At 41.4% G+C, this 27,754-nt stretch overlaps 1 protein-coding gene across 8 annotated transcripts in view; it reads right to left on the bottom strand.

Annotated features, from left to right (window-relative positions):
* The window catches only part of GRIN1 (glutamate ionotropic receptor NMDA type subunit 1), a 134,026-nt gene that overhangs the window by 44,752 nt on the left and 61,520 nt on the right, over positions 1-27,754 (bottom strand). For all 8 annotated transcript variants that reach the window (XM_082263901.1, XM_082263900.1, XM_082263904.1 and 5 more), the window contains 10 exons: positions 23,926-24,047; positions 22,141-22,315; positions 21,711-21,855; positions 16,161-16,244; positions 14,354-14,489; positions 10,254-10,381; positions 6,398-6,562; positions 5,358-5,476; positions 3,436-3,548; positions 640-788 (listed from right to left, as the gene is read on the bottom strand). In XM_082263901.1, coding sequence (XP_082120027.1) covers positions 640-788; positions 3,436-3,548; positions 5,358-5,476; positions 6,398-6,562; positions 10,254-10,381; positions 14,354-14,489; positions 16,161-16,244; positions 21,711-21,855; positions 22,141-22,315; positions 23,926-24,047 — 1,336 coding nt within the window. The remainder of the gene's footprint in view (positions 1-639; positions 789-3,435; positions 3,549-5,357; positions 5,477-6,397; positions 6,563-10,253; positions 10,382-14,353; positions 14,490-16,160; positions 16,245-21,710; positions 21,856-22,140; positions 22,316-23,925; positions 24,048-27,754) is intronic.

Raw genomic sequence — 27,754 nt, 5'->3', positions numbered from 1 at the left:
TATGCCATTAGAACAGAGGGAATGCATTTATAAAAAAGGGAAAAAAGGTATTTATAATTTTTTTTATAACTATACAAAAATGTTTTGCCTTTCATTTCTATTTTAAAATGAATGGGTTGTTTTACAAGGTGATCGTTTACAATCACTTTAAATAAAACATTTTCTTCAGAGGCCTATACGTCAGACCAAAAGAGGTACAACTGAAGAGGAAAGAGGAACAGGGGCTTTGGTTTCAAATAGGGGTTAGTTGATTTAAATGCCAACATTACGCAAAAACTCAACTTTTCCTGGATGAGGAGTCCTTTGCACTTTAAACTATATGTAGGCTTCCTATATCTTTCAAATACTTTACTATTCTTGCCCCCTCCCTTCACCCTAGTGACAAATAATGAGGTCTTGGTCTACTCATCTAAAATTTAAAATGAATATTATATTCTAAGGTTTGCAGCAGGAGTGAGATTCTATTTTGGGAAAAACTAAGGCAATAGCTTAATTGGTAAAATGTAATCTCTAGAGTACGTAAAAGGTATAATGACTTGGATTATTCAATACACCCCTGTTTGTCTTAATACTGAAATGTAAGGTTTCTGTCGAGTCACCTTTTTAAGAAAAAGAATATTCTATGGTCTTCATACTAACCCTGGGGTCATTGATTCCTGTTATCCTCTCCTCAGGCCTGTCCAACACCAGGAAGGCAGCCAGGTTGGCAGTGTAGGAAGCTACAATGATCATAGCGAATCCAGCCCAAACCATGCCAAGGATCCTAGCAGAAAAACTCCTTGGGGCTCCTGTAAAAGGAGAAGCAGTAAAACGTTAAGACTGTTTTAAAAAAAAAGGTTTATTTATTCCACATTTGCCCAAAGAAGCTCAGAGGTCCTTTGGTTTCCCCTAACCACTCTAAATGGAGCTTGCACTATGCTTTGGAACAAATCCCCCTACCCCTTCATATAACAAGAATAAGGCTGTTCAGGCATGAAGTGCTGCATCATGGGAGGATAACTTAGAGGGGGTGGTGGGCAGTGGGCATTTAAATGAACCTGTGTGTGGGTAAAGCAAATTGTATCCTAACAAAAACTTTTATCTCTAATTGTCTCTCTTGGGAAGAGGAGATTAAGGGGGGATATGATCAACATGCACAAATACACAAGTGGACCATATAGTGAACTTGAGTTATTCACATTAAGGTCATCCCAGAGGACAAGGGGGCACTCTTTAAGTCTAGAAGAACAGAGATTTCATCTACAAATAGGAAAGGTTTCTTCACAGTAAAAGCTGTAAAAAAGGGGAAAAGACTCCCTCCAGAGGTGGTTCTGGCCAGCTCAGTAGATTGCTTTAAAAAAAGGCCTGGATTCTTTCCTAAATGTACATAAAATAACTGGGTACTAACATTTATAAGTAAAGTTGATCCAGGGAATATCCAATTGCCTCTTGGGGATCAGGAAGGATTTTTTTCCCCTGCTGCAGCAAATTGGATCATGCTTTTCTGGGTTCTTTTGCCCTCCTCTGGGTTAACTGTGGGTATAGGATTATGTATATGGTATTGTATGATTTTTCTTTTTATTGGTTGTACTAGATGGACTTGTGTCTTTTTTTTAACGTGAGTAACTATGTAATCCCTGACCACTGACATAACATAAAGCTTTACCAATGACTTAACACTTAGCCAACCTTTATGCTCACCTCTTCCTATATTGGGAGAAGCTGTGCCAGGTCCTCACCCTTGTGCTGACAGCTCAATACTTAAATTGCAACACCAAGAAGTAATTATCTGTATTTCCAATACTTAGAACTTTATCTGAAGTAGGATCAGTTACAATAACCCTCTAAACCTTTACATGTTTAAAAAAAAAAAAAACCTTTACATGTTTATGATAGTATCGCTGTATTATCAAACTTTCAATATGTGCTTACAGTGCTTTTAAGTGATTTTTATTTAATGAAAGTAGGGCATCGAAGATTAATAGCATATAAAGACATTGCCAGCATTATAAGAACACTGCTAAAAATATTATAAATTCTGTGGATTGCCATGCACCTTGGGAAATAAGCAATCACCTTGACATAAATTATTTTTTTATTAGTATGCCATTGATATTAAGGAGATTAAGGTAACGATCTAATATACACATGGCTAGAGATGCTTAGTCTTCAATAAAATTGGATTTCATTACTGCAGTGGCTATACAAATGGCCTTAGAGATCTGAGATAAGTTGGTTAGCAGTGGATTTTTTCAGCCACATACTCCTAAAAGCGATACTGTTACCACAAAAAAAAAAAAAAAAAAGAACCCTGTAGTAGAAGCGTAGTAATTCATTACCCACTGTCCATGCTTCAGATCTTTACTGTCTTGTAAAGTTACAGTGACCAGCAAATTTTTCAGCATTCAACACAACAGGATGTGATGGATGCCTGTGTGTCCTGTCACGAGCTGTGAATGCAGGACGGGGGGGCATCCAAAGCTTTGAATGCTGGCGATTCTTCATTTGGTCAAAGCTCTACAAGAGAATGAAGATCGAAAGCATGGGCAGCAAGGCATGTATGTATTAGTACTTTTCTTTTGCAGGATCCTTTTTTTTTTTTTTTTGAAGGAAATAGTCACACAAAACAGATGTTTATAATCTGCATGGTTACGGACACTTAAAATTACATTTTGGCTTCTTATACCCTTTGGGATTGCGGTGGCAAGATATCCCCACCAGAATTGCTAGTTCTGCCCAAGTGCTTTTCATTACCAAGCCCAACCATGTATTCATCTTCTAACATAAATTCTACCATGTAGAAATAAAAAAAATCAGGAATTTCAGCTGTCACAGATTAGCACATTTGGGGGAGGGGGGGGGGGGCTCTTTTGAAGGAAGCAAGGGGTCTGGAGTTTCAGGACGCCAAAGGGTGGGACTATAATACGTTATCCCATATTAGAATACCACTGGTCTCCCTTTTTTCGTGAAAGCAACTAGAAGCTTGATCTCTAATTCTCTGAGTAGAGGTATAGATGGCACTGGGCTTACAGCAACACTGAACTTCATAATCATAAAAGTGGACAAAAGTTCAGCAGCCAATTGTCGAGTCTCGTCAGTATATACAGTATACTGAATCTGGGTGCCACAGCTCCAGTGTGGTCACATAATACATATAACAACAATGGAGTCACAAAGTAGTCAATATGAGAAAGCCCAAACCAATCCTGGTCCTTGTGTACCAAGTTCACTCGACAGATGCATAACTTGGTCTTCATGGTAAGAGTTTCAGTTACATATGTTTGTCATCGCATAGCAATGTTTTGCAGCCACCTTGCAGTGCTTTAAAGGGTAGCTCCACCATGACATGCCTTGGTATGTAACTTTTTATTTGTGTTCCAGAGTGAGCCCTGTCCAATTAAAAAAATACATGTTCATACATGATCTAAGCTAACAAGGTATGGACAGGAACCATACCTTCTCCAATACCAGAGTTCAGAAGGACACCCCAGGAGAACCACATGGCGGAAGAGAGCGTCAGTGCATCCTCCTCTTCTTCCTCTGTGTTCACTTTAAACCGGCCAAAGGGACTGCAAATACATGTTATATATAATAAAGCATAGTACAAAATCTTATCGAGAGTAACATAATCATGGATCATTGTATCATTTTAGATCTTATGCAATAAAGAGGAAGAATATCTGCCCAAAGCAGCCAGTTGGATATCTCCTCTTGGGATTCGGGTGCAGCACGGGAGCATTTGCTTTAAAGCTATCTTTATTAGTACTAATTGTACCATACAGAACAGAACCTCTTCTACCTTTAGACACGTCTTGTTTTTTTTTTTTTTTTTTACAGTAAACCTTTGCTACAGAAGCCAAAATATTACGCAATATTGAATATGTTCCTATCACAAGCAAATTACATAAATTAACATTAATTAGGAAAATAAAGTAGAGCTTGTACAGACCGGTATAGAGTACATCTAAGGGCGATATGCAGTCCTCCAGGTCATAAAAAATTCCTGCATGTGCTGTTCAGTTGGCTTAACATGGGTCTGTGTTTTGCTTACACAATTGTATCTTGAAGCTTACACATGGCTGAAGTCTATCTCCCTGCCCCAGTGTGACAATTTGGATGCCTGAGCAGTCAATTACCAAGCACTAGCACTATATCCAAGGAAAAGGCATGTGTAAATGCTTCCCATATCTGGTAAGTAAATTTGATGTCATGGGTGAATGGAGCAGCAGAGAGTGAAGGGCAGGTAAGTATAACCAGCTGTTTTGCCATGCATGTACAAAGTATGGGCTCTCTTTAAAGAGAACCAGTCATAACTGCGTGCTCACAGGAGTCTGAATATTCAGTCTTTGCTTATTAAAATTCCCAATGCATACTTTTGAAAACTGTATACCCCCTTCCCCCAAAATATCTGTTTGCTTTGCCAGATCCTGGAGCATCATGGGGGTAAAAGGTCACCTAAAGTCTGACTATTTCTGTCTTGTTAACTAAATGACATCACGCATTGCCCACTTAGAAGATGGGAGACAATTGTGTGTGGTATAGCAGTGGAGAGACCTGCAACTGTCAGATATCAGTTGATCTCTAACCCTCCAACCACTCCAACAGTTGTGGAGGAAGGAGACTTCTAAAACTGTCTTGTGCCGGTTGACACTACGTCGCTCCGACTTAGGGGGCGACCTGTGAAGTCGGGTGCACCGCGACTTCGGCACGACTTGCACGGACTTCATAAAATGAATGTCTATGTAAGTCGCTCCAGGTCGCCCCGAAGTAGTACAGGACCCTTTTTCTAAGTCGGAGCGACTTGTGTCGCTCCTATTAGAACTGGTCCTGTACCACACAATGGACCGCGATGGTGCACAACTTGCCAGGCTGACCAAGTCGCCTGACAAGTTGTACTAGTGTGAACTGAAACTATTGCAACTGGACAGGGTCGTCAAACCATTCCAATTGATCTTTCTCTTCTGGGATCAGTAGCTTGTACTCTAGATATGAGACGATGGTTCCAATTCAGCTCAAAACAGCCAGATCAAACCATTTTATGTCCAAAGCAAGCTTCTTCTATAGCTAGTTTTTGCTTGAAGCATACAACTTTTACTGTATGTATAGTAAAGCTGTGTCCTTCTGTATTATGTATTTGTGCTAGTTTTCCTCTGTAATTCATGCCCCTTTACAATCAAATGGAGCTCTACACAGGTTAATTAAAAGAAGATAATCATTTGTGGTATTAATTAGGGTTTTACTCTGGTAACCCATTTCAGTTTGTTTAGGTTACTTATTAAATAAATGTACAAAACTGAACATATTGTGACTATTGCTGATTTGGTGTATTTATGTATGTATTATCTGATATACTGTATGTGTCTAGGTTTTAAACTGACCTGAACCTGTCCAGTAGATACAACATTACCGCCACCACATGGACAGAGAGACCCACCAAGAGCCATAGGGTGCTCTGGAATGGTTGCATGAATGAATCCAAGGTACTTCTAGGTATTTCCTATCAGCAAGGAGACAAAAGAACAGACAATACAGGAATACTATATACACAATTAATATGCCACAGATTAAGATTCCACCGATAGAGCTGCATTCGGATAAACTGAAAAAGACTTGACAATCTTGATACACAAAGGAGAGATCAAATATTTTGGCAAATGTTAAAGTGTATATCAAGCCAAAAATCGTTTTTTCAAAATGTTGGATGCAGTGGGAAAAGATTAGAACTCCTTCCCAGTTTTAATTGCTGGAAAGGTATATCCTCAGTTCCTATACTGCTGACAATGGTTTTACCAGACAGAAAGTGAGGAAAATCTGCACAGACAGCAATAAAAATTGGAGGTCTAACGTTCCACTACTCTACTTAAAAGGAAAAAAAAAGATTTCTTCCTGTGATACTGTTGGAGAATTTCTCTAATTTCCTGTCTGGTAGAACAAGGGTAAAACTCTCTACCAGAGCCCAGGATAGCAGCAAAAATTGTACAATGATTCTATCTCTCCCCCACTATACTGAAAAATATGAAAAAACAGTATGGCTGCCACAACCTCCAGAAACTGAGTCAGACTTGACAACTGTTAAAATTTTGGGTTGGGATAGTGATAGACTCTGACTTTGCTGGGGGGATTTCATGTCCTGTGTAGTCACCATGACAGGACTTGAGAGGAAATCCCTCAGATAAGAACTCATTTTTTTTTTTAAGTAGAAAAGGGTTACAACCTCTGTCAGGATTTTTTTTCTCTCTCTCTCTTTTTCTCTTTAGGTAATTTTGCTTTACTTTCACATAGCTTAAAGAGAGCAGATATCCCTAACAATAAAAAGTCTTCCCCACTATAACCAAGACTTTGACTGGCATCCCATTGTATCCAACAGTTAAGAACATGGCATGCACTGTATCATGGATGCACAATTCCCATCACAAACCTTTTTCACAAGGATGGTGAGCCCCTGATATTTAAACGGCTTAGAAAATTCAATATACTGAGCTCTTTCGTTGTTGATTGTCAGAGGTGCGACGATCATGTCGGCTTGTCCGCTCAGTAGCTCTCCCATCATTCCATTCCATTCCTTCTTATTGCTGTTATTAACCTGCAGTGTCAGGATGGGTAGAGTTCAGGGTAGTTCAGTCGTTCTGTATCCTACACTTTTATCAGATTAGGATAAAATGATTAAATGAGCAAGTTTGCAGCTCCACTAACATCTGCAGAACCTGCTGCAAAGAGACACAGAAAGTTTATAAAGTATTATCCCAGATTAAAGCACCGGCAGCTGTCTGTAATCTGACAAGTGGATAGAAAATCTTCTTGTAATCATCCTGTAGGCTTGCATGGATGAGTTATGTAAAAGCAAGGCATAGCATATTTTCCAGGAGCTCTTATTGCATATTTTTTTTTACAACAATTTAATTTTTTTTTTGGCTATGCCTTATTATTTTTCATACATATAGATTTTTACAGGCAACCTGTAGAAATATTTATGTTAGAAAGTGTAATTAGCACCCTTGCTGAAAAATTGCTAAAAAATAGCACATTCTCTAAGTGGGTATGTCCACCATTCTTCACATTTTAGGGTTCGTTCACATGGGTGCATAGACCTCTACATCTGTGCAGAGGGCAGCTTTTATGTGACCAAGGAGTGACTGGTGTTCTGTGCAGTCACAGGCAGCCAGCCTGAAAAAATCAATGACAGGCTGACAGATGCAGCAGCTGTACAGATCTCCCTGCACATCCAAGAGTGTACATCTTTACAGAGTGGAATGCACAGCTTTGGGTGCAAATAGACTGCATTTAGAGTTTTGCATCTGCCCCTGTATGCATATACACACAGGGATGTGCAGAAAGATCTATACATTCATTATGTCGCTCAGCCTGTCATTGATTTTTACAGGCTGATTGCCCTCTGCATGGATGCAGGGGTCTAATAGCCTGTGTTGCCTATAGCCTGTTGGCTTTAAAGTGGAATTCCAGACAAAATCTAACTAAGCCTAAATCTACTCTGGTCTGGTCACATGATCGGGTTCCAGCGCCAGCTTCGGTGTATAGGAGAGGCAGCGTTCAATGGCTGAAGAGCCTGGACGGTGAGTACACACATAGACTCACTATGGAGCAGCCATTGTCGACTCTCCCTCCTCTTCACTGAAGCTGGTGCTGGAACCCAATCATGTGACTGGATAGGAGCAGCTTTAGGATAAGTAATTATGGGCATCTTTTCTTTTACAGGGTAGATAAAATAGTCTTAGAATGGGGGTGGGAGTGGTAGATTTAGGCTTAGTTAGAATTTGACTGGAATTCCACTTTAATTCTGATCTCCATATAAAAATTGAAATACTTTATAAGCACTGCTTTATCTGCCAAGGTGTATGTAATTGTGCAGCAGAAGCACAGCTAGGTCAAAGATTTCCCCATAGCCAGCTGACTGGACAAAGAAGGTACAGTAGTACGCTGATCAGTTCATCTCTCTGCTCACTCCGCTCTCTCCTCCATATAGTAAGTGTGCACTACTACAGAGCTTGATTGGCTCCTTGTACCGTTACCACCTCTCTCAACCTGAGTGTTGCTGTATAGGGGATCACAGGAACCCAGATAGCAAGCAATAGTGCTGCAAGTTGGAAAATGACTTGCTAAGCTATTGCTAGACTTGCCAGTCTTCACAAGTTTTTTACACATGTAGCACCCTACAGGTAGGTGCTAGGTAAATGCATAATGGGCCTTGTCAGCCTAACAGCAGGGCCATGATTGCTTTTTGGTTAGGGTGTCATGGCTTCCAGCTGTGTCTGCTGAGAAGGGAGTCTCCCCACTGGCTCTGTGAGAGGCTTCTCATAGGGCAGTGGAGGAAACCCAATCAGAGACACATTCAGGCTTGTAACTACCCCAAAAGGCAGATTCTGCTGCAAAGGATTCTGGGAGTGTGTATAAGTCTGAGAGACGGGCATGACTCATGGTCTTTGGCGGGAAGCAGAGTCCCAGGAGGGAGAGGACGGCTGTCTCTCCTCCTGTCAGAGGAAGCGGATGTCTCAGGTGCTACCTGAGAATCAAGAGAGTGCTAAGTTGAGCTGAAGGGGATCCAGTGTGCCGAGAACCAGAGGAGAGCAAGAGGGGGTCCAGTCCCAGGAAAGCCTACACAGGTCGTGAGTACTGAGGATTGCCCCTGGGGGTCTGCCTAGTGTTAGAGGCACTCTCCACTCCGGAGAAGGTTCTAGGATCCAAGTATCAGCTAGCTGTAAAGGGGGTGCCTGGTCGGAGGACCCTGAAGTGATAGAGGGGCTCCCAGGTTGAGGACCCTGAAGTGATAAAGGGGGTACCTGTAGTTCGGGCCCTAAAGAGTCAGTGCACAGTGTGTAGTGCATCAGTTAGGAGTTGCAGCCATACAGGAATCCACAGCAAGCTACCTCAAGCCAGTGCAAGGTTGGAGGGAGAAGTCAGTGTCAGACGTTCAATGTTCTACAGTCCTGGATCTTTTGGACTTAAGTCGGAGTTTCAGCACAGCTTTCAGAGATAGTGTGTTCAAATCGCCAGTAAGCGTTGGCTAGCGTCGTGTCAAGACAGAGCTAACGGGCATTTTTGCTATAAAGTCCCAGAATTGTACATAGTCGAGCCAAAGGAGTATCCCACTCATTCCCTTCTCCCATCCCCTAAAAATACAATAAAACAACCAAAAAAGATGCCAGAGTTGTCAATGTGTCAGTTCTCTCCCCCAGGGTCGCAGCTTACATGGGCTGGAGAGGTAACCGGTAACAATGGCAGACCCATCTCAGGCCACAGGCCTGGAAATATAGCTACACACAATTGCAGCAAGTCCTCATTGCATGACTCCAGATCAACTTTCTTTGCAAACATTCTGCAAGTCTGCTGCAATTTCTGGTTCAGTTATGTTGTGCAATAGTCATCCCAACACAGGGGTCACTGTGACTTGCAGAGCTCTTGCTGTAGACTCACCACTGCAACTTTGCTCTTGCTAGAGACTTTCCATGCAAATTTGTTACAAATTTGGAAAAAGTGTCAACTAGAACTTGTGCTTCAAATGCTCTGCAAGAGTACAACTTGCCAGTGAAAATGTGCAGCAAGTTACCAAAATTTACAATTCCACACTGCCACAAATTTGTGGCAAGTTATCCTTGCTATCTAGGAAACTATCAATAAATATTCAGGTACCTATGCCTCTAGCATCAAAAGCTGAAACCTTTATTTAAATATATTTCTCCAAAGCCACAAATGATATAAATCCATTTTATGTCCACCAAATACCTTTACAAATGCAGATAATACCTTGTAAACATAGCAGTGACATAATCACTGTGCTGTGCATAGCTGAGCAGAGTTGTGGGAAAGACCCAGCAGGCCCCGCCCACTACAGGCAGCCTGCAGGAAAATACAGGACCAGTCACCCTGCACAATGAGGGAGAGCAGCAGTGACTGGTCTTTATTACAGGAAGCTCCTGCACAGAGATAAAGTTTCGCACTGGATTACTGCACAGATCTGGAAGAAATTGAAAAATCACAGCACAATTCAAGAAGAATACACGATTCTTGTATTTAGACAATATATGTTTAGTCTGGAGTTCAGCTATAAAAAGAAAGTTTTTTTGGAAATAATACTGTACATGGCAAGAAAAAATAAAAAAATAGTTCCACCAAACAAAAAACAAGACTTTATTGCACAAGTTACAGTTACAAGCTAACAGAAAGCATAATTTACTTCAGCCCAATGGCAGATTTGCCAAGTGCTGAGATTAGTAACAACCATGCACTTAATATTGGAGGAGAGTATGTAAATCACCTACCCGCTCCTGTGTACCAAACTTCCCATCAGCCACCAGGTGGAATTCATAGTTGAAACTCATTTCTTTAGCGAGTTTCAGCAACAGGTCAATGCAGAAGCCATAACAGCACTGGGGGATGGTGGGGCGACCTAGTGAGACAAAGGGAGATGGTTAACTCTATAGTTGCAAATGAGATGATGGAAGTGGGAGATCGATGATGTAAGATGGAACCAGGATAATTCCCCCATCTAAAATAAGAAGGACCTGTAGTTTATCTGGAGCTCAACAGAGAAGCTGTGCATTTAGGGTAACATTTTGAAGAAGACTTTTCTTAAAAAAAATAAACATCTTATCCATCAAAGAGACTATTGATGCAAGACAATAAATTAATATTATACTTTGTTACCATAAACATCTCTTTAGAGATATCTCATTCCCAAGAAGCCATTGGCTGACTCTTACCTAAAATTATGGCTTATCACATCCAGCCCTATGATAAATCTCCCTATCTCCAGCCAGCGCAGTGCATGCATTTAAAAAGATAATTAAACCCCCCCAAAAAACATTCTTTTTTGCGGTTCATGTGTTTTTTCTACCTTTTAAATTCTTTGTACCATGCCCAGTTTTGCAGCTCCCTGATCATCCTACCTTATTGTGAACCATGTTACAGTTGCAGCTGAAAGGTATGTAAGGTGCAAGGAAGCTTTTGAGGGTGAGGGGGTGAGGGCTATGGAGGGTGATATATGCAGAGGTGGGGGATGGGGGAGAGTGGTGCAGAGGTCGGAGCCAAAGAGTGGTGGAAGGGAGATGTGGACAGCCTGTGAAAGGGAGCATAGCACACCCCTAAACTCTGCACTCTGTATGTAGCACACTCCTCAACCATGCACTCTGTACACAGCGAACCCCTCTACTCTGCACTCCTGCAACCATAATGCTGATGCGGCCTGCCGTGAAATTTAATTTGACACCCCTGATCTAAGTGAATGTATCAGCACCTGTGATTCACATTTTATTTAAATGTTTGCAGGGAAATGTTGAACTTGAACTGTAATGGTTGCAGGATTTAAACTGTATTTACAGTTGACAAGCCATGTGCATTTAAAGTGCAACACCAGCTTAATCTTTTTATTTTATTTTTAGATGGTTTTGGAAGGTTAGAACCAGGGGCATAACTATAGCCATAGCACCCCATTTGGCTGCTATAGGGCTCAGCGCTCTTTCAGAAAGTGACCATGGGATCTAGGTACTATGCACTCCTGGGGATCTGTGCTATATGCAAAAAGTCAGGACCTGTAATGGTTGGGACCAGAGCTTGAACCTTCATTCAGAGGTCTCATTAACATGCATATGTGCAGAGACTGAGGGGAGAAGCAAGACCACTTTCCCTACAAATATTGGAGTAAATATTGTGCCAGTCACAGGTGTATCACTCCATCTTTACTGACAGCTTGGTCCCACCTATTCATAGACTATGGCTTAAATGGCCTCTCTGGGGGAAGGCAGGTAGCATGAGACCTGGGCATCTTCTACAGTTTTAGTTAGCCCTGCAAAGAAAACCCCAAATGAGGAGCCCCTGCATCAGCTGCTGCTGTACCAGTTCTCCCATTTTCTTTCTGCAAAGAAAGAGTTCCTCTGCTCTTCATGCTAAAGTAGCTATGTTTGGGCATGTCAGGTAAGTTAATGCAATACATTTGGTAAGTGCGTCAAAAAAAGAGGTCATAAAGAGGAAAGCTCAAGGAAGCTGGGGCCCTATCAAAACTTTGCAGTTGGGCTCTATGATCTGTAGTCATGACCCCAGTTAGAACCTTTTATTCTTACTGCCATCCAGGGGCGGACTGACAACATTTAGCCCTGCCCATGACCCGCCCCTGATCCCACCCCTACATTTTGCACAAAGTACAACTTCTGCATTTTTTTAATGGGACCTGGAGGGGGGTCTCTCTCTAACATTGTCCATTAGAGACTACAAAGGAGTCTAATGGAATCTGGAGGGGTGTCTCTCTCTCTAGCAGTGTCTGTTAGACAGTCTGTTAGAATGTGACCCTGCAGGCCCCATTAGAGTCTACAACAGAGTCTAATGGGACCTGGAGTGGGGTCTTTCTCTAACAGTGTTCATTAGAGACTACAAGGGAGTTTAATGGGACCTGGAGGGGGAGGGGTCCTTTCAGTTTTCAATATAGAGTCTGTTAGAAAGAATCCCCTCCAGGTTTAATTAGAGAATACAAAGTAGTATAATGGGACCTGGAAGGAGCAGAGTGTACAGTGAACACCCTCATTCATTCTGGTCCTCATGGGACCCCCTCCTTGTGCCATGACTCTCACCCCTGCCCCAACCTCTCATAAAGTAGAAATAAAATTGGCACTGCGTAGCGATCCTCTAACCTTACCTCCCATGTCCTCTCTGGCTGGCTCCTGTGGGTGACTGGCTGGTACCCTGCTGTGGCTGACTGGCTCCTTGGTGTGGGTGGCTCACCGTGGGTGGCTGGCATCCTGACCCTGCTGTGGATGGGTCACTGTGGGTGACTGGGTGGCACCCTGGTCCTTCTGTGGGTGGGTCACCAGCGTGGGTGGCTGGCTGGCACCCTGGCCCTGCTGTGGTCAGCTGGTGTGTCCTCTCTTCTTCCGCCATTCCGGGCACTGTTTGCCGAGGGGAGGGAGGGACTCGGAGGGAGGCGGCAGCTTTTGCCCTATCCAAGACAGTGGAACTAGCAGGATTGCAGCAGGCCCAGTGGGTGGAGGCGTGCGGCGCAACACGAAATGGTGTTGCGTGCATGTGCAGGTACTCTCTGTGTTCATTTGAGAGTCTATGTTAGAGAGAACCCTCATCAGTGCCCATCAATGCAACCTCATCAGTGCCCATTAATGCAGCCTCATCAGTGCCCATCAATGCAGGCTCACCAGTGCCCATCAGTGCAGCCTGGTCAGTGCCTATCAATGCAGCCTCACCAGTGCCCAACAATTAAGCCTCGCCAGTGCCCATCAATGCAGCCTTATCAGTGCCCATCAATGCAGCCTCACCAGTGCCCATCAGCACAGCCTCACCAGAACCCATTAATGCAGCCTAGTCAATGCCTATCAATGTAGCCTGTCCAGTGCCCATAAATTAATCCTCCCCAGTGCCCATCAATGCAGCCCCTTTAGTGCCCATCAATGCAGCCTCACCAGTGCCCATCAATGCAGTCTCCCCAGTGCCCATTAATGCAGCCTGATCAGTGCCCATCAATGCAGCCTCACCAGTGCCAGTCAATGCAGCCTAATCGTGGCCTATCAATGCAACCTCACCAGTGCCCCTTTAATGCAGCCTCAATAGTGCCCATCAGTGCAGCCTGGTCAGTGCCTATCAATGCAGCCTCACCAGTACCCATCAATTAGGCCTCCCCAGTGCCCATAAATGCAGCCTCACCTGTGCCCACCAATTCAGCCTCACCAGTGCCCATCAATGCAGCCTGATCAGTGCCCATTATTGCAGTCTCATCAGTGCCCCATCAATGCATAGGGATTCGAGAGGTGAACTGCTGGATCACAAAGTCTCGCCTCCTGGACCGGCTCCTTTGATAGACGTCACACGTCCTGGCATTGGACCAGTGTGCTGTCTATCAAGGAGACAGTCCAGGAGGTGGGACTTTGTGTGACAGCGAGCACCAGAGATCCCTGCTGTGTGTAATCTGGCGGCACTTGCCCTCCCCCCTTCCCCTCTGAGGCAGCGCTGGAGCCCAGCCAGGCCCGAAAAAGATGGTTGCAGCTGGAAGTCTTTTTGTCCCTAGACGCCGGACCGACCCTGAGAGTTCCAGCAAGTGACGCTGGTGGGCCCCCTTCTGCGGTCAGGATCTTGGGCCATGGTCGAAGTGCCCGACCGGTCAGTCTGCCCCTGCTGCCATCAATATTTTCTGTGGTGAGATTTCCCCTCACTTCCCATGTGGTCAGTAGAACAGGAAGGGAATATAAATCTTCCCAAAAAAAGACAGCAATAAAAGTTGGGCAGAGATTTCAACCCTTCTTAACCCTGTCCAAAATGAAACAATATATAAATTTGGCTGGAGCTCCACTTTAAAAGAAAAGATGTATAATGTTTATATCATGCACAGCCTCTTAGTAGCCAAAAGTTACAATTCTGTACTTACCTGGGGTGGTCTCGTTGGGCCCTTGGCATTGAACCTTTTTGATGAGCTCCCCAGTTATACCGTATTCCTCTTTACAGGTACCATCTGGTAATGCTGCCTTGACGTAAACGAATGGTTCTTGGTGAATAGTCACTATCTGTGAATGAAATAGAAGATGACATACTGTACAATAAAGAGCAAAGATCAGAGTCAAGTACCCACAGTCCGGGCTCTTAGTACTTTCTACATATTATTATTTTTGTGTTGTATCTCAGGCATGGCTGAATAAGCAAATACATTTAGTGTAGAAACCCCCTTTACTTTAGCAGAAAACTCCTTCAGAGCCCAACTTTAGCCAATCTTGACTTGTCAGTTTTCATTTGCTGTCTGTGTCTCTGGAGATTTCCTTGTCCATTTGTCAGCTGTCAGACACAAAGGAAAGCAAAAGAAATTCTCACAACTTTCTCGCTATTTAATAGGTGTTAGAATCTTCCTACTTCCTGTCTATTTGACTTATATCAGACAGAATAGGAAGTCAGAGGAAATTCCCATAACTTCCTACCTATGTAACAGGTGTTAGACAGAGTCTCCCCACTTTCTATCCATCTGGGGATTAACAGAAGTGGAACTGAAGGGAAATTCCCCTACAGGCACACAGACAGACATAAAAGCACATTTTCTTGTACAGTGAAGAACATTGAGATTTGTCTGGATTTTATTCTTCTAGTAGAGACTGGTTATAAAAATAGGAAAGCACCAAAAGTACTAAAATGTTTTCCTTCTTGTACACCCAGTCCCTACCCATGAGCAAAGAGCCGACCATTGGCTTCCCACTGTCAAAGGAGAATCACTCCCTCTACAATGCTTAAGACCTCCAAAACAATAAGGTCTAAACACCCTTCTCCTGCGCTTGGAATCCAAGCCCCCCGACCACACTCCCCACGGGACTCGCAACTGGTGTCTCAAATGGCTAAGGTCTTGCTGCCCATAACGGACTGGGGTAGTCCACCGGTACTAGAGGCAAAGAAAAACAAAGAAAGGGCGCACCGACCTAGCGCATTATCCTCATTAGCAGGCTTTATTCATACAACATTTAAAAATGGCTACTCACAAACATAGGTGAAAATAGATCATATCGAGCTCAGTTGCTCAAATGTCAGGAATAGTCCATAGATTCGTCCATATCCGATAAGATGACGGCTGACGCGTTTCGAGGGTTCACCTCTTCCTCAGAGGTGGCTCTGAGGAAGAGGTTAACCCTTGAAACGCGTCAGCCGTCATCTTATCGGATATGGACAAATCTATGGACTATTCCTGACATTTGAGCAACTGAGCTCGATATGATCTATTTTCACCTATGTTTGTGAGTAGCCATTTTTAAATGTTGTATGAAAAAAGCCTGCTAATGAGGATAATGCGCTAGGTCGGTGCGCCCTTTCTTTGTTTTTCTTTGCCTCTAATGCTTAAGACCTGCCTGAGAACATCTACTGCTCTAAGAGATCAATCTTGTACTTCATTAATTTTATTCCTGGCTGTGTAATTTTTGGTGAGATTTCCCCTCTCTTCCTAGTGACAGGATTCAGAAAGGACAGGACTAGAAATCTACTCCAAGGGGGGCTTAGACAGCATTTTAAACCTGACAAGGGTCTCAACCTTTGCCCACTTCAGGCAAAACTAAAAAATAAAGATTTAACTGAAGTTTATTGTTGAAGTATTGACAACAGAATAAAGGCAATTGCTAAACTATTTAAATCAACACATTTTATAGAGAATAGCATAGTTCTGACACTGCAGGTGTGAAAAACACAAACTATAGTAAGGTTTATACCTTTAGATTGGTCGACATTTTGTACCCTTCAGGTTTTTCTGTTTCACCTCCTGGCCAAATAATCTTTCTGTCATTCTGTAAAATCTGCAAGATAAAAGAGCAATCAAAATAAAGGACTAATGACAAAAGTAAAGCTTTGTTTTCCTGACACAGCATAAGTTACAAATGTAGCGCTACCCCTGAAGGAGCTGCTGCTTGTATTGAACTCTTCTGTCCTCAAGAGGGTTCCTGTTCAACGCAATACTGATGCAGTAGCTGCCCAGGCTAAGCACATGTGGTACAGCGTGCATGTTTCATGCTTGCACACCACCTCCTCCCCCTATGTGTCTCTGTCCTCCCTCTCTTTTTGAGACCCAAGGTGCTCCACTTTCCTCAAAGTCCCTCCAACCAATAGCAATCTCAGTAGCATCAGTCTGGTCTCTTCCAAAATGGAGAGAAGAAGGGAACAGAAACACCGTAACAAGGATAAATGTTCTGTAAGCAAATTTAAGGGGCCACAGACCATGCTACACATTAACCCCACCAAACGTCTCCAGTCCTTCAAAGACATAAAAGGGAATACACTAAACTATTTAATAAACAAAACTATTTACATTTTTCAGCAAACATAGCAGACAAAGGACATTCCCAACAAGGTATGGGAGTACCTGTGCACTGAAGGAACAATCTCTTCTGAACTGTTGCCTTGAGAGTCATAGATCAGTCCTTAAGGGGAAGCTAATTAGTCTCTTGACTGACTTTCTGTTCTTTAGGCTCAAGTATATTTAAATCAAAATGTAATTTTTGGCAGTCAGGGGCTAGCTTTCTCCTCTCTGACTGGTTGAAGTCTCTTCCTGTTCTACCTTTCTTCAAATCGTTCTTTTTAAGTATGGACAGACCTTTATCTCTTACTTGGGACATATAACAGTTTGTGATACTAGCAGCAGTAACTGGATTTAGCCCCTGTCACTCCTCTGATCTTGTGCTCAAGCCATTAACGCAGGGCTTAAATCCCTTCCCACATCAGTCAGGTCCACTCTTCCTCAGAAGTCCCAGTATTGTGCAGCCTTCTAGATGGGGCATTTGTTTAAATCATGGCAGGGAACCTATTGCACTCTTTCTTTTGGTTGAGCACTTTTCATGACAATAGTTTTTGTCGCACCATTTTGTGGTCATATTTCATGATCACTTTCAGTGATTACCACACTGGGACCATTCCCCTAAGCATTAGTATATAGTTCACACGATTTGATCCTTTTTTTTTCTGATATGGGTACTTTGTAGTCCTAGTACTCTAACTTCTGGCTTTTATATCCGGAGGCATTGCCTGTCTATTTGTGGCCTAATTTGTGGCTTGATTTCCCTTCTCTTCCCAACTCCTGGTGGAAAGAGTTGCACTCCCAATAGGAGGAAGGAACTTTGTTTTACATTATGCTATGTTATCCATTGGAACAGTCGGATGGACATAGAGGAACATTAGTGGTTATATGAGAGGATTCTGATTATGGCGTTAACTGTAACTGATTCAATATGGTGATTTTTCCTTCCCCTCTCCCTCCCCCTCCTTTTTTTTTGTGGTCTTTGTTTTATGTGTGTCTTTTTGTTTTTAGACTTATATCTGTGTTTGTCCTGATGAAGCGAACTACTGAATTTGCGAAACGCGTTAAGATCAATACAGCACAGATTGATAATGACATAGTATTGATGAAGGTATATCTTGTATGTACTTACATTCTATCTTTTATTGATGATTACCATTGATACTGTTGATTTTTTCTTGATGCATTTTTATATGTAATTTTGATGCAATAAATTAAGGTACTTTTAATGTCTGTTGTGTGTCTCCTCTTTAAAGTCCCATGGGCCTTTAGTTTCTGTCTTTGTGTACATATTTGAGGACTGAGACACACTTAGACTCAACTTTATATCAGCTTGGATTCTTTCTATAAAAATAGTCCTTCAACTTATCAACCACTGCTTACTTCAAGACCAAGAACTCCAAGGTAGGATAGATCTTTTTTCAGCACGAATGAGGCTCTGGTTCTTATATATGATAGGTAGTAGATATCCATTATGTTCTTGATATAGCTGCCCATCCAGTCCTTCTCTGTTGACATCTACATCGAGTTTGTAGGGCTGAACTGGGCTAGCCGAGAAATGCCAGCTTACACTGGTAGGATCACTTGTCTTGTATTTACTCTCAAGGCCTTCTGGCCCATATGACTTGACAGGCCTGATCTAGCAGCTCTGAATCATCTTCTTTTTCTAATTTCTTCTTATTTCTCAGAAGCTTGCTAAAGAGAAGCATAGGGACTTCTAGACTCCCAGATGATCCCAGTCCTCTTTAACTCTGCCAGCTGTTCCCTATGGTTCTCTAAGTCTTGTAAAGAAATTTGTAAAGAAACCTCTCTCTTAATGGTTTATTGGAAATGGATTCAGTGTTGGGTATCTAAGAATACCCCATGTTACACTGGTTCCTAGAGAACAGTTCTCCCAACTACAATAAAACTTGGAGCCTGTCTTTCTATTTATCCGGAATTGGGGTATTTGCTTTGTAGAACTATTCTGCCAGATTCTCACTTCGCTTTTCCCCACCAAAACAGATGACAAGATGGGGGGACTGGGTTTACTTGCCCAATTAGCATTCAAGCTGATAACTTCACAGGGAAATTTGAGGTAAAAATGGTGAGAAATGTACTCTTCCTTGGGCCTTTTGTAACACTGTAGTTAATATTCCTTTGGGAATCAATTCTAACTCAGATTATTTTCCCCCATTCAGATCAGCTTCCAGCACTCTTTCTTCTGGGCCTTTTGCTTTTTAACCAATTTTTGGTACATTAACCACAGCATGGAGAGCACATTCTCCAACTCAGAGTCTCTCTATATGCCAAGGGGGCACAGGAGTTGCCTTACTAAGCAGATTCATTACCATGACTAAGGAACTCTTGATGGACACAGGGAGTCAAGGTCACATGATGGCAAGTGGTGGGCCTTTTGTAACATTGTAGTTAAGATTCCTTTGGGAATCAATTTTAACTCAGATTCTTTTCCCCCATTCAGATCAGCTTCCAGAACTCTTTTTTCTGGGCCTTTTGCTTTTTAACCAATTTTTGGTACACCAACCAAAGCACGGAGAGCACATTCTCCAACTCAGAGTCTCTCTATATGCCAAGGGGGCACAGGAGTTGCCTTACTAAGTAGATTCATTACCATGACTAAGGAACTCTTGATGGACACAGGGGGTCAAGGTCACATGATGGCAAGTAAGTCCAAGGTTCTTGGTTGTCTAATAACTAAAGGGTCCTACGCTAGCTTAAATGGAAGATACCCATCATATTGGAACTTCTCAGTGTCACTTGTGCACAAAAATCAAGGAAAGCCTTTATGTTAGACATGTGCAATTCGTTTCATTACAAATCTATATTCGGACAAAAAAAAAAAGCAAGGTTATTAAAAACACAACACCAGTTTTTGTGTTTTTATAAAAAAAAAACATAACAACGCAGACCTGAGCGAGAAAAAAAGTCCCCCGCCGAACACGTCCCGTCCAGAGACATAGCCGAATGGCAGATAAAAATCTTGCCTAAAGTGGCTCATACCTTCACAGTTGTAGCAATCACTGGACCAGTTGACCTCTCAGTAGTAGTAACTTGAGATGTCACCTTTTAAACAGATGGCGACGCACGTTTTGAAGCATGTGAGGCAATCCTTGACACCAGAAGAATCATCATTTTCATTGCTTAGGATACCTGAGATTTCAGAATATCTAGCCATCAGCAACACTAATATTTCTAGCTCCAGCAAATCAGTTATGACCCCAGACTTTTTCCATTCTGTCCCACATGGCTTCCTCTTCTCACAGTATTCTTATCAGTACAGAGTACCTCAAGTTCTCCCCTTTCTTCTGATAAGTATGTTCAAAATGGAACAAGAGGTCAAAGGCCTTTTCTGTTCCCCTCAAACATATCCTGCAAGAAATGTAGGTATTCATAGGTGGTGCAGTTTTGCTGATAAAGTTTAAGTTTTGTATGATTTCTGCGGCTGGTCCCCATAAAACAGACCTTCAACCTCACTAGCTACTTTAGATAGTTTTACTCTTTCCCTCTTTAAAACAAGTGGCTATTCGATTTTTTTTCCCTCTTCTGGGAGCCCACTCTGTCAACTTTTTTCTCCAAGCAAAAATGCTTGTGTCAATGCTTCTTGACTTGTACTCACAGGATTTCTAGTTAGCGTTCTCAGTTGGACTAAATGAGCTACAGTGTTGCTGGTCAGTTGTAGGCTAATCCACTGCAAACAGGCAAGAATGCCTCTCCTCCACTCCAACAAGGCAGATATGATCTGATCCATTTGCTTGTCCAGAACGAACACTTGGCTGTCAGTTGCCAAGTCTACGACTCCCTGATAAATTTGTAATTTCTTCCAGGAGGCCCTAGGAATGTCCATGACTACATTCAACACAAGTCCTCTATTTTGCTCCTGGCATAACTTGGGAGCGATGACACGATCTATGTTGACTACCCTCCAAACACAGCCAACTGGTCCCAGGCTTTCTGGAAGGTAAAGGCCAGTGATGGCGAACCTTGGCACCCCAGATGTTTTGGAACTACATTTCCTATGATGCTCATGCACTCTGCAGTGTAGTTGAGCATCATGGGAAATGTAGTTCCAAAACATCTGGGGTGCCAAGGTTCGCCATCACTGGTATAGGCCCTCCCTCTCTTCTGAAGCCTGTTATGTAACAGCATAACTTGAGAACAGCGTATTCCTGGAACCACTGCAACACATATGCAGCAGCAATTATTGTGCAACACAATACTTATGCAGCAGCTAGCTGGGCCATAGCTGGGATAACACTACAGAGGTAAGAACTGCCATCAATGGAGGATTTTATCTTCTTTCAGTCATGTATTGTAAGTATACAGAGTCACTGCTGTTTACAAAAGCAAGAGATTAGGGGGAAAAGGCAGCCATGATGGTTCAGCAGCTTTTTTCCTTCTGGAAGAGTGACTTTGGTGAAATGCATGAAAGCATGGTTGGACCAGTGATTTTTATGGACAAGTGGCAGTTAAAGGGAACCTGTCAACAATGACGTTTACATGAAACAGCACTGTTCATAAAAAAAATAGATTATATTAGTTGTACAAAAAATTGCTTATTCCCTATTCTACTTATAAAGAAATAAAAAAAAAAAACCTGACATCATTCTGCCACCCTAAGGGATGCCATCTTTTCTGACCCTGTTGTGAGACTAGTGTCACTTTACACTGGGTTAGCCCAGAGTTCACTTACCATTTCCTGGAGCACTCTGCCTCTCTCAGTCATACAAAAGGGATGAAGGAAGCAGGGCTGTCACTCAAGATGGCATGGTACCATAGAGCAGCATGTGCAAAATTATCTCAGAAAAGGAGCATAGATAATCATTATCAATATTTCCAACAGTATCACTACACGTAAAAATCACTGGTGACAGTTCTTCTTTACACAGCTCTAGAGGTGCAATGGCTAGGTACAGTATGTGCACAACAGTGAGAAACCTACTCAGTGCAAAGTCCAGATTGGACTGCTACTCACGTGGCTTCCATTGAATATCCCAACTTGGACGAGTTTTCGGTTTTGAAGGTTCATAATGCTGTAGTTGGCAAATTTTCTGTCTCCATCCTCATTAAATTCCACCCTTCCTGTGACGCCTTCTGGGTATTTGGATGACATTAGCACCCTGACATAACAGAACACAAATACAAACTTAGGGGTATCTACAAATTCTTGAATTATTTCTGCAATGAGCCCAGGGGTAATCTGACAGAGCTTAAAGTGTTACTAAACCCAGGACCCTGCATTCACATTTTTTTTAGTTTGGCAAATTGGCCAACACTTTATGCATCTGTTTTGCTTCTCTACAGCTAAACTTGTTGGTTACATTTTTTAGACAATGCCATGTGTGGTTTATGGAATAGTTGCTTCTGCTACTTTTAGAGTAACTACTATGTCATGTTATAATAACCTTTTGAATAGCGGCCCAGTTTTCCAGATGTTTGTATTTCCTACACACCCTCTTGGCGGGTCAGTAATATTTTCTTTTTCAAAAAGCTCATGAATTGCCTGAGCGGTAATAGCCACTGCATCACTGATGTGAGCGGATTCATTTTTCCCATTGATCAACTGCAGACCGATGACCCCTACAATAGAAAAATGAATAAATGAGTGATCTGGTTAAGGATTATTTCTGAGTATAGGTAAGCAATTTTCAAAGCAGTAACCTTATTTAAAGTGTAAGTGTAGGCAGAGGCAGACATCAAAAGACCCATATTTAATCAAAATAAATATTATCTTGAAGCCTTGGATTTCTTGCACATCAGTAATCAGGCTGAGAAGGGACAGTGCTGCCAATTAATCGGGTACTCCTACATTGCACCGTGTTATGTATCTAAGTAGGGAAAACTCCAGTTTACTGCAGTTTTTCCTTAACTGACAATTGGGTGTGGCACAGTGGAAGCCTTTACTGGCATAATGTATCTAACAGAACTTGCTGATTAGAGGAGAAAGCACATGCATGACCATATCATTCATATACTGCTCCTTCACTAACCATAGTCTTGACCAAGCAGCTGTATTGCTTTTGCTCCATTACCAAAAAGTTAATGGTCATGACCTGACTTGATCTTGCCACACCTTTTGAGCTAAAAAAAAAAAAATATATATATATATATATATATATATATATATATATACTGTATGTATAATATATGTATATATATATATATATATATATATATATATATATATATGTGTGTATAACAGTGTAAATTTGCTGTCCCCTCAAAATAACTCAACACACAGCCATTAATGTCTAAACCACTGGCAATAGAATTGAGTACACCCCTAAGTGAACATGTCCAAATTGGGCCCAAAGTGTCAATATTTTGTGTGGCCACAATTATTTTCCAGTATTGCCTTAACCCTCTTGGGCATGGAGTTCACCAGAGCTTCACAAGTTGTCACTGGAGTCCTCTTCCACTCCTCCATCATGACATCACGGAGCTTGTGGATGTTAGAGACCTTGCGCTCCTCCACCTTCCGTTTGAGGTAAATATGCTGTCCCCTCAAAAAAACTCAACACACAGCCATTAATATCTTCAAACACAAAGTGATGTCCGCACACCAATGTAAGTGAACATGTGAAGTTTATTCACCACTGTAGATCCAAAACTGGACATCAAAACATCACGGACAAGGACAAAAGGTTGACACGTTTCCCGAGTTTACACTCGCTTACTCATATTGGTTATGAGTAAGCAAGTGTAAACTCGGGAAGCGCATCAACCTTTTGTCCTTGTCCGTGATGTTTTGATGTCCAGTTTTGGATCTACAGTGGTGAATAAACTTCACATGTTCACTTACATTGGTGTGCCGTCATCACTTTGTGTTTGAAGATATTGCTGGAGACTACGGATCTGACCTGCACCTGATTATAGATCCTCACCTGAGCGTCTCATCTGCATTTGACACAGCCATTAATGCCTAAATGGCTGGCAACAAAAGTGAGTACACCCCTAAGTGAAAATGTCCAAATTGGACCCAATTACCCATTTTTCCTTCCCCGGTGTCATGTGACACTACAATGCTTGGAATTGCTGGGTCATTCCATTGTAACTTAGCTCTGGTGACAGAATCCCATTGCTTTTCAAGTGCCACAGTGGCATCGAAAATGCTTAAGACATAAAATTTTTTTTAGTAAAGGTGAGGTTGTATTGCATTGCATTCTTTAAGTGTAATAGGGTCACATTACCATCAGGTGCATATCGTAAGGCACTTCCAGAAATCTCCCTTTCTCCAACCAACCACACATAGCCAGAGCCTGTCATGTCTAGCACAGCTGCTGTCTTGTACACAGTACTGGCATCATCCTCACTGGAATACAAAAGAAAAAAATTAGAAACTAAAACACTATATTGTCAAAAGTATTGGGACGCCTGCCTTTACACACACATGAACTTTAATGGCATCCCAGTCTTAGTCTGTAGGGATCAATATTGAGTTGGCCCACCCTTTGCAGCAAGAACAGCTTCAGCTCTTCTGGGAAGGTTGCCCACAAGGTTTAGGAGTGTGTCTATGGGAATGTTTGACCATTCTTCCAGAAGCGCATTTGTGAGGTCAGGCACTTATGTTGGACGAGAAGGCCTGGCTAACAGTCTCCACCCTAATTCATCCCAAAGGTGTTCTATCTGGTTGAGGTCAGGACTCAGGCACATTCCTCCACCCCAAACTTGCTTATCCGTGTCTTTATGGACCTCGCTGTGTGCACTGGTGCGGAGTCATGTTGTAACAGGAAGGGGCCATCCCTAAACTGTTCACCTAAAGTTGGGAGCATTGAATTGTCCAAAATGTCTTGGTATGCTGATGCCTTAAGTTCCCTTCCCTGGAACTAAGGGGCAAAGCCCAACCCCTGAAAAACAACCCGCACCATAACCCCCCCACCCCCCTCCCCACCAAATGATTTTGACCAGTGCACAAAGCAAGGTCCATAAAGACATACATGAGCGAGTTTGGGGTGGGGGAACTTGACTGGCCTGCACAGTGTCCTGACCTCAATCCAATAGAACACCTTTGGAATAAATTAGAGCGGAGACTCTGATCCAGGCCTTCTCGTTCCATATCAGTGCCTGACCTCACAGATGTGCTTCTGGAAGAATGGTCAAACATTCCCATAGACACACTCCTAAACCTTGTGGACAGCCTTCCCAGAAGAGTTGAAGATGTTATAGCCAACTCAATATTCTGGGCCAATTCGATATTGAACCCTACAGACTAAGACTGGTATGCCATTAAAGTTAATTTATGTGTAAAGGCAGGCGTACCAATACTTTTGACAATATAGTGTGTGTGTGTATATATATATATATATATATATATATATATATATTTTATATATATATATATATATATATATATATATATATATATATATCACATTAAGATGAAAGGAAATAATGAGGGTAAGTGCTGCATTCCAAATTTTTTTTGACAAAGAGAATTAAGAATTAGATTGATAAATATGATATCCTATTATAATTCTATAAATTATATAAATATACATTTTTACCAACATTTGTGTTCCATTCACAAAGCAGCATTTTTTCTTTAAAATTTGCAGTAAAATAGCTCATAGCGTTTTTCAAAATAATGTTTGAAATTCACAAAAAAATGCTACTAAAATGCCACATCTTGGATTGTGGTCTCGAGCTCTGACATTCTGAGATCCTTTATACGAATAGCTTCTGTTTTGGAGCTAGAGATTGATCATAAAATTGAGGTTTGGAGGGATCTTCCTAGGTCAGGAAAAAGCTGCCCAGATGTGTGTGTGTTCGTTTTTTTTCTTGTTCTTCTGGATTCTTTTGTCTTTTCCAATTTTGTGAGCAGTTCTCTTGCCCATGGGAAACACTGGTTAGAACATTATAGATGTGAACAGGTGGTAATGCACATTCATATTGAATTTATTTTCATCTGGTAAGAACCGCTTTGAAGGATTGCCAAACTTCTGTTATATTAATGCAATAATATATGGGATCATGTTGTGCCAGGCTATGAGCCTTCTGAGTGTAAGCTTTTCAAAATGTTCAACAAAATCGAATATTAAAAAATAAATTAAAAATACTGCATGCTGTATTTCATCAAAATATGCTGTATTTATCTCATGAAACCATTCGGGATTTTATCTCATGCGATATCCAGTGGGATGGATACAGTGGAGAAGAATTAAAATTCCTGCCAGTTTTTATTGCTAATAAAGTGGTACAATGGATTAAACCATATAAATATGTCAACTCATTAAGTCAGCGTGGTCCCTGCAGCATATGTATTAATACAAAAGGAAAAAAGGTGACTAGAATACCAGTCAAAGGGTGCTTATACAGGACACATGTGGTGTATCAAAAACAACTAAGTTCAATGAAGTAAATACAAAAATATCTTTAAAAATGGCAAATATTGAAAGAAAATAGCATAAAAATTACACATATATAAATACCCTTCTTCCACTGATACAAAAAACAACATTGTCTTTTTATTGGGGGAATTAGGGTATTTATATACTGTATGTGTGTCATTTTTGATACTATTTTGATACTATTTTTAACCTCTTGAGGATCCCTAAGCTTCCATGGAACCCTGGTTGAGAAACCTGACTTTATAGTAATTTTAACTGTGATATTTGGCAAAGTCATTGTTATATCTTTGGACAGGTCTATTCTTTTTTTTTTTTTTAGAGAATAGCCATTGTCATTCTCTGATGTTCTTCAAAGTGTCACTCTGGTGTCCATCTGTCAAACCTTCAAATTGATGACACCACTCTCCTAACAGCTCAAGTTCCACACCTTTGTAAGAACACTTGTATATTTATAATCTTATTCTGCCTTGCAAATATTTGAGACAAAAGTTATCTCTAAAATAATTGTGGATAAGTAAAGTCTCTCCGGCACTACATATGACATATGTTCTAACAAGGATTTAGACCATTTTGATATGCATGTACATTTTATTATGTTTGGAGTGTAATGGGGTTGATTTACTAAAGGCACATAGACTGAGGACTTTTCAAGCGCAGTTACTCTAGAGCTTAGTAACTATAGGGGGGACTGACTTCCACCATCCAATCATTTGCAAGCAAAAATGCATGTTTTTTTTTTTCATTTTCCTTGCATGTGATTGGGTATTCTTTGTAAAGTAAAGCTTTACATCAATTACTAAACTCTGGAGCAGTCAGTTTTGTTTGCCATCTGTGTAGCATTGCAAGATTTCCCTTCACTTCCTGTCCCATTGTCAAAACAGGAAGTTAGAGGAAATCCCTGCAAATTAAGGAGTCCCAAGGGGACCCCCAGGCCAACAGAACTAGTGTCCCCATTGGAAGATTTCCCCTCTACTACTTTCTGGGGACAACCCAAAATTTGGGATTTTCTTTTACTTTCCCTTTCAATGATAATGGTAAACAGTATAGAGCGGGTGAATCTCCCTAATGGGGGCACAGACGACAATAAAAACCTGACAGGTGTTCTAATCCCTCTCCACTCCATCAAAAACTAAAAAAAAAATGCATTACTGCTGAGAGAATTGATCCAAAAAAGGCCAAGATTACTCAAAATTGGCTATTATATGTTTACATTCCTTAAATACTGCATTCCTGGACCGCTACTTAATTATTGCATGCATTTAGTTATGTATTTCCTTCTGTGAATTGACTTTAACCCCTTTTCATGCAGTATTTATTGACAGTTTTGAGCATTTTGCAGTAAATACCGCGAAACTGTTTAGTGAATTGACAGTTCCAGGATCACATGTGATATTTAGGGAAAACGTGTCTGGACACCTACATACCGTATGCGATCTGGTTCTTGTGAAGTAAATATTTTTACTTCAATGTCTTCTACTGTTCTAGAAAGTAAACGCTCTTAATTTTAATGATAAAATCTTATCCACCATTTTATTACCAAAGAAGTAAAAATTAACTTAACTGTTTAATTAAATTGTGTAGGTTATTTTTAAAAAATGTTTTAAATTAATAGTTATATTCTGAAATGTGAATTTTTGAAGAAAAAAACATTGCATACCGGATTCTTGTATTT

The sequence above is a fragment of the Pelophylax lessonae genome (genome assembly GCF_965119305.1).
Source record: "Pelophylax lessonae genome assembly, chromosome: 7".
Classification (NCBI taxonomy): domain Eukaryota; kingdom Metazoa; phylum Chordata; class Amphibia; order Anura; family Ranidae; genus Pelophylax; species Pelophylax lessonae.
Note: the sequence above shows the minus strand (reverse complement) of the source record. Positions and strands in the feature narration are given on the sequence as shown.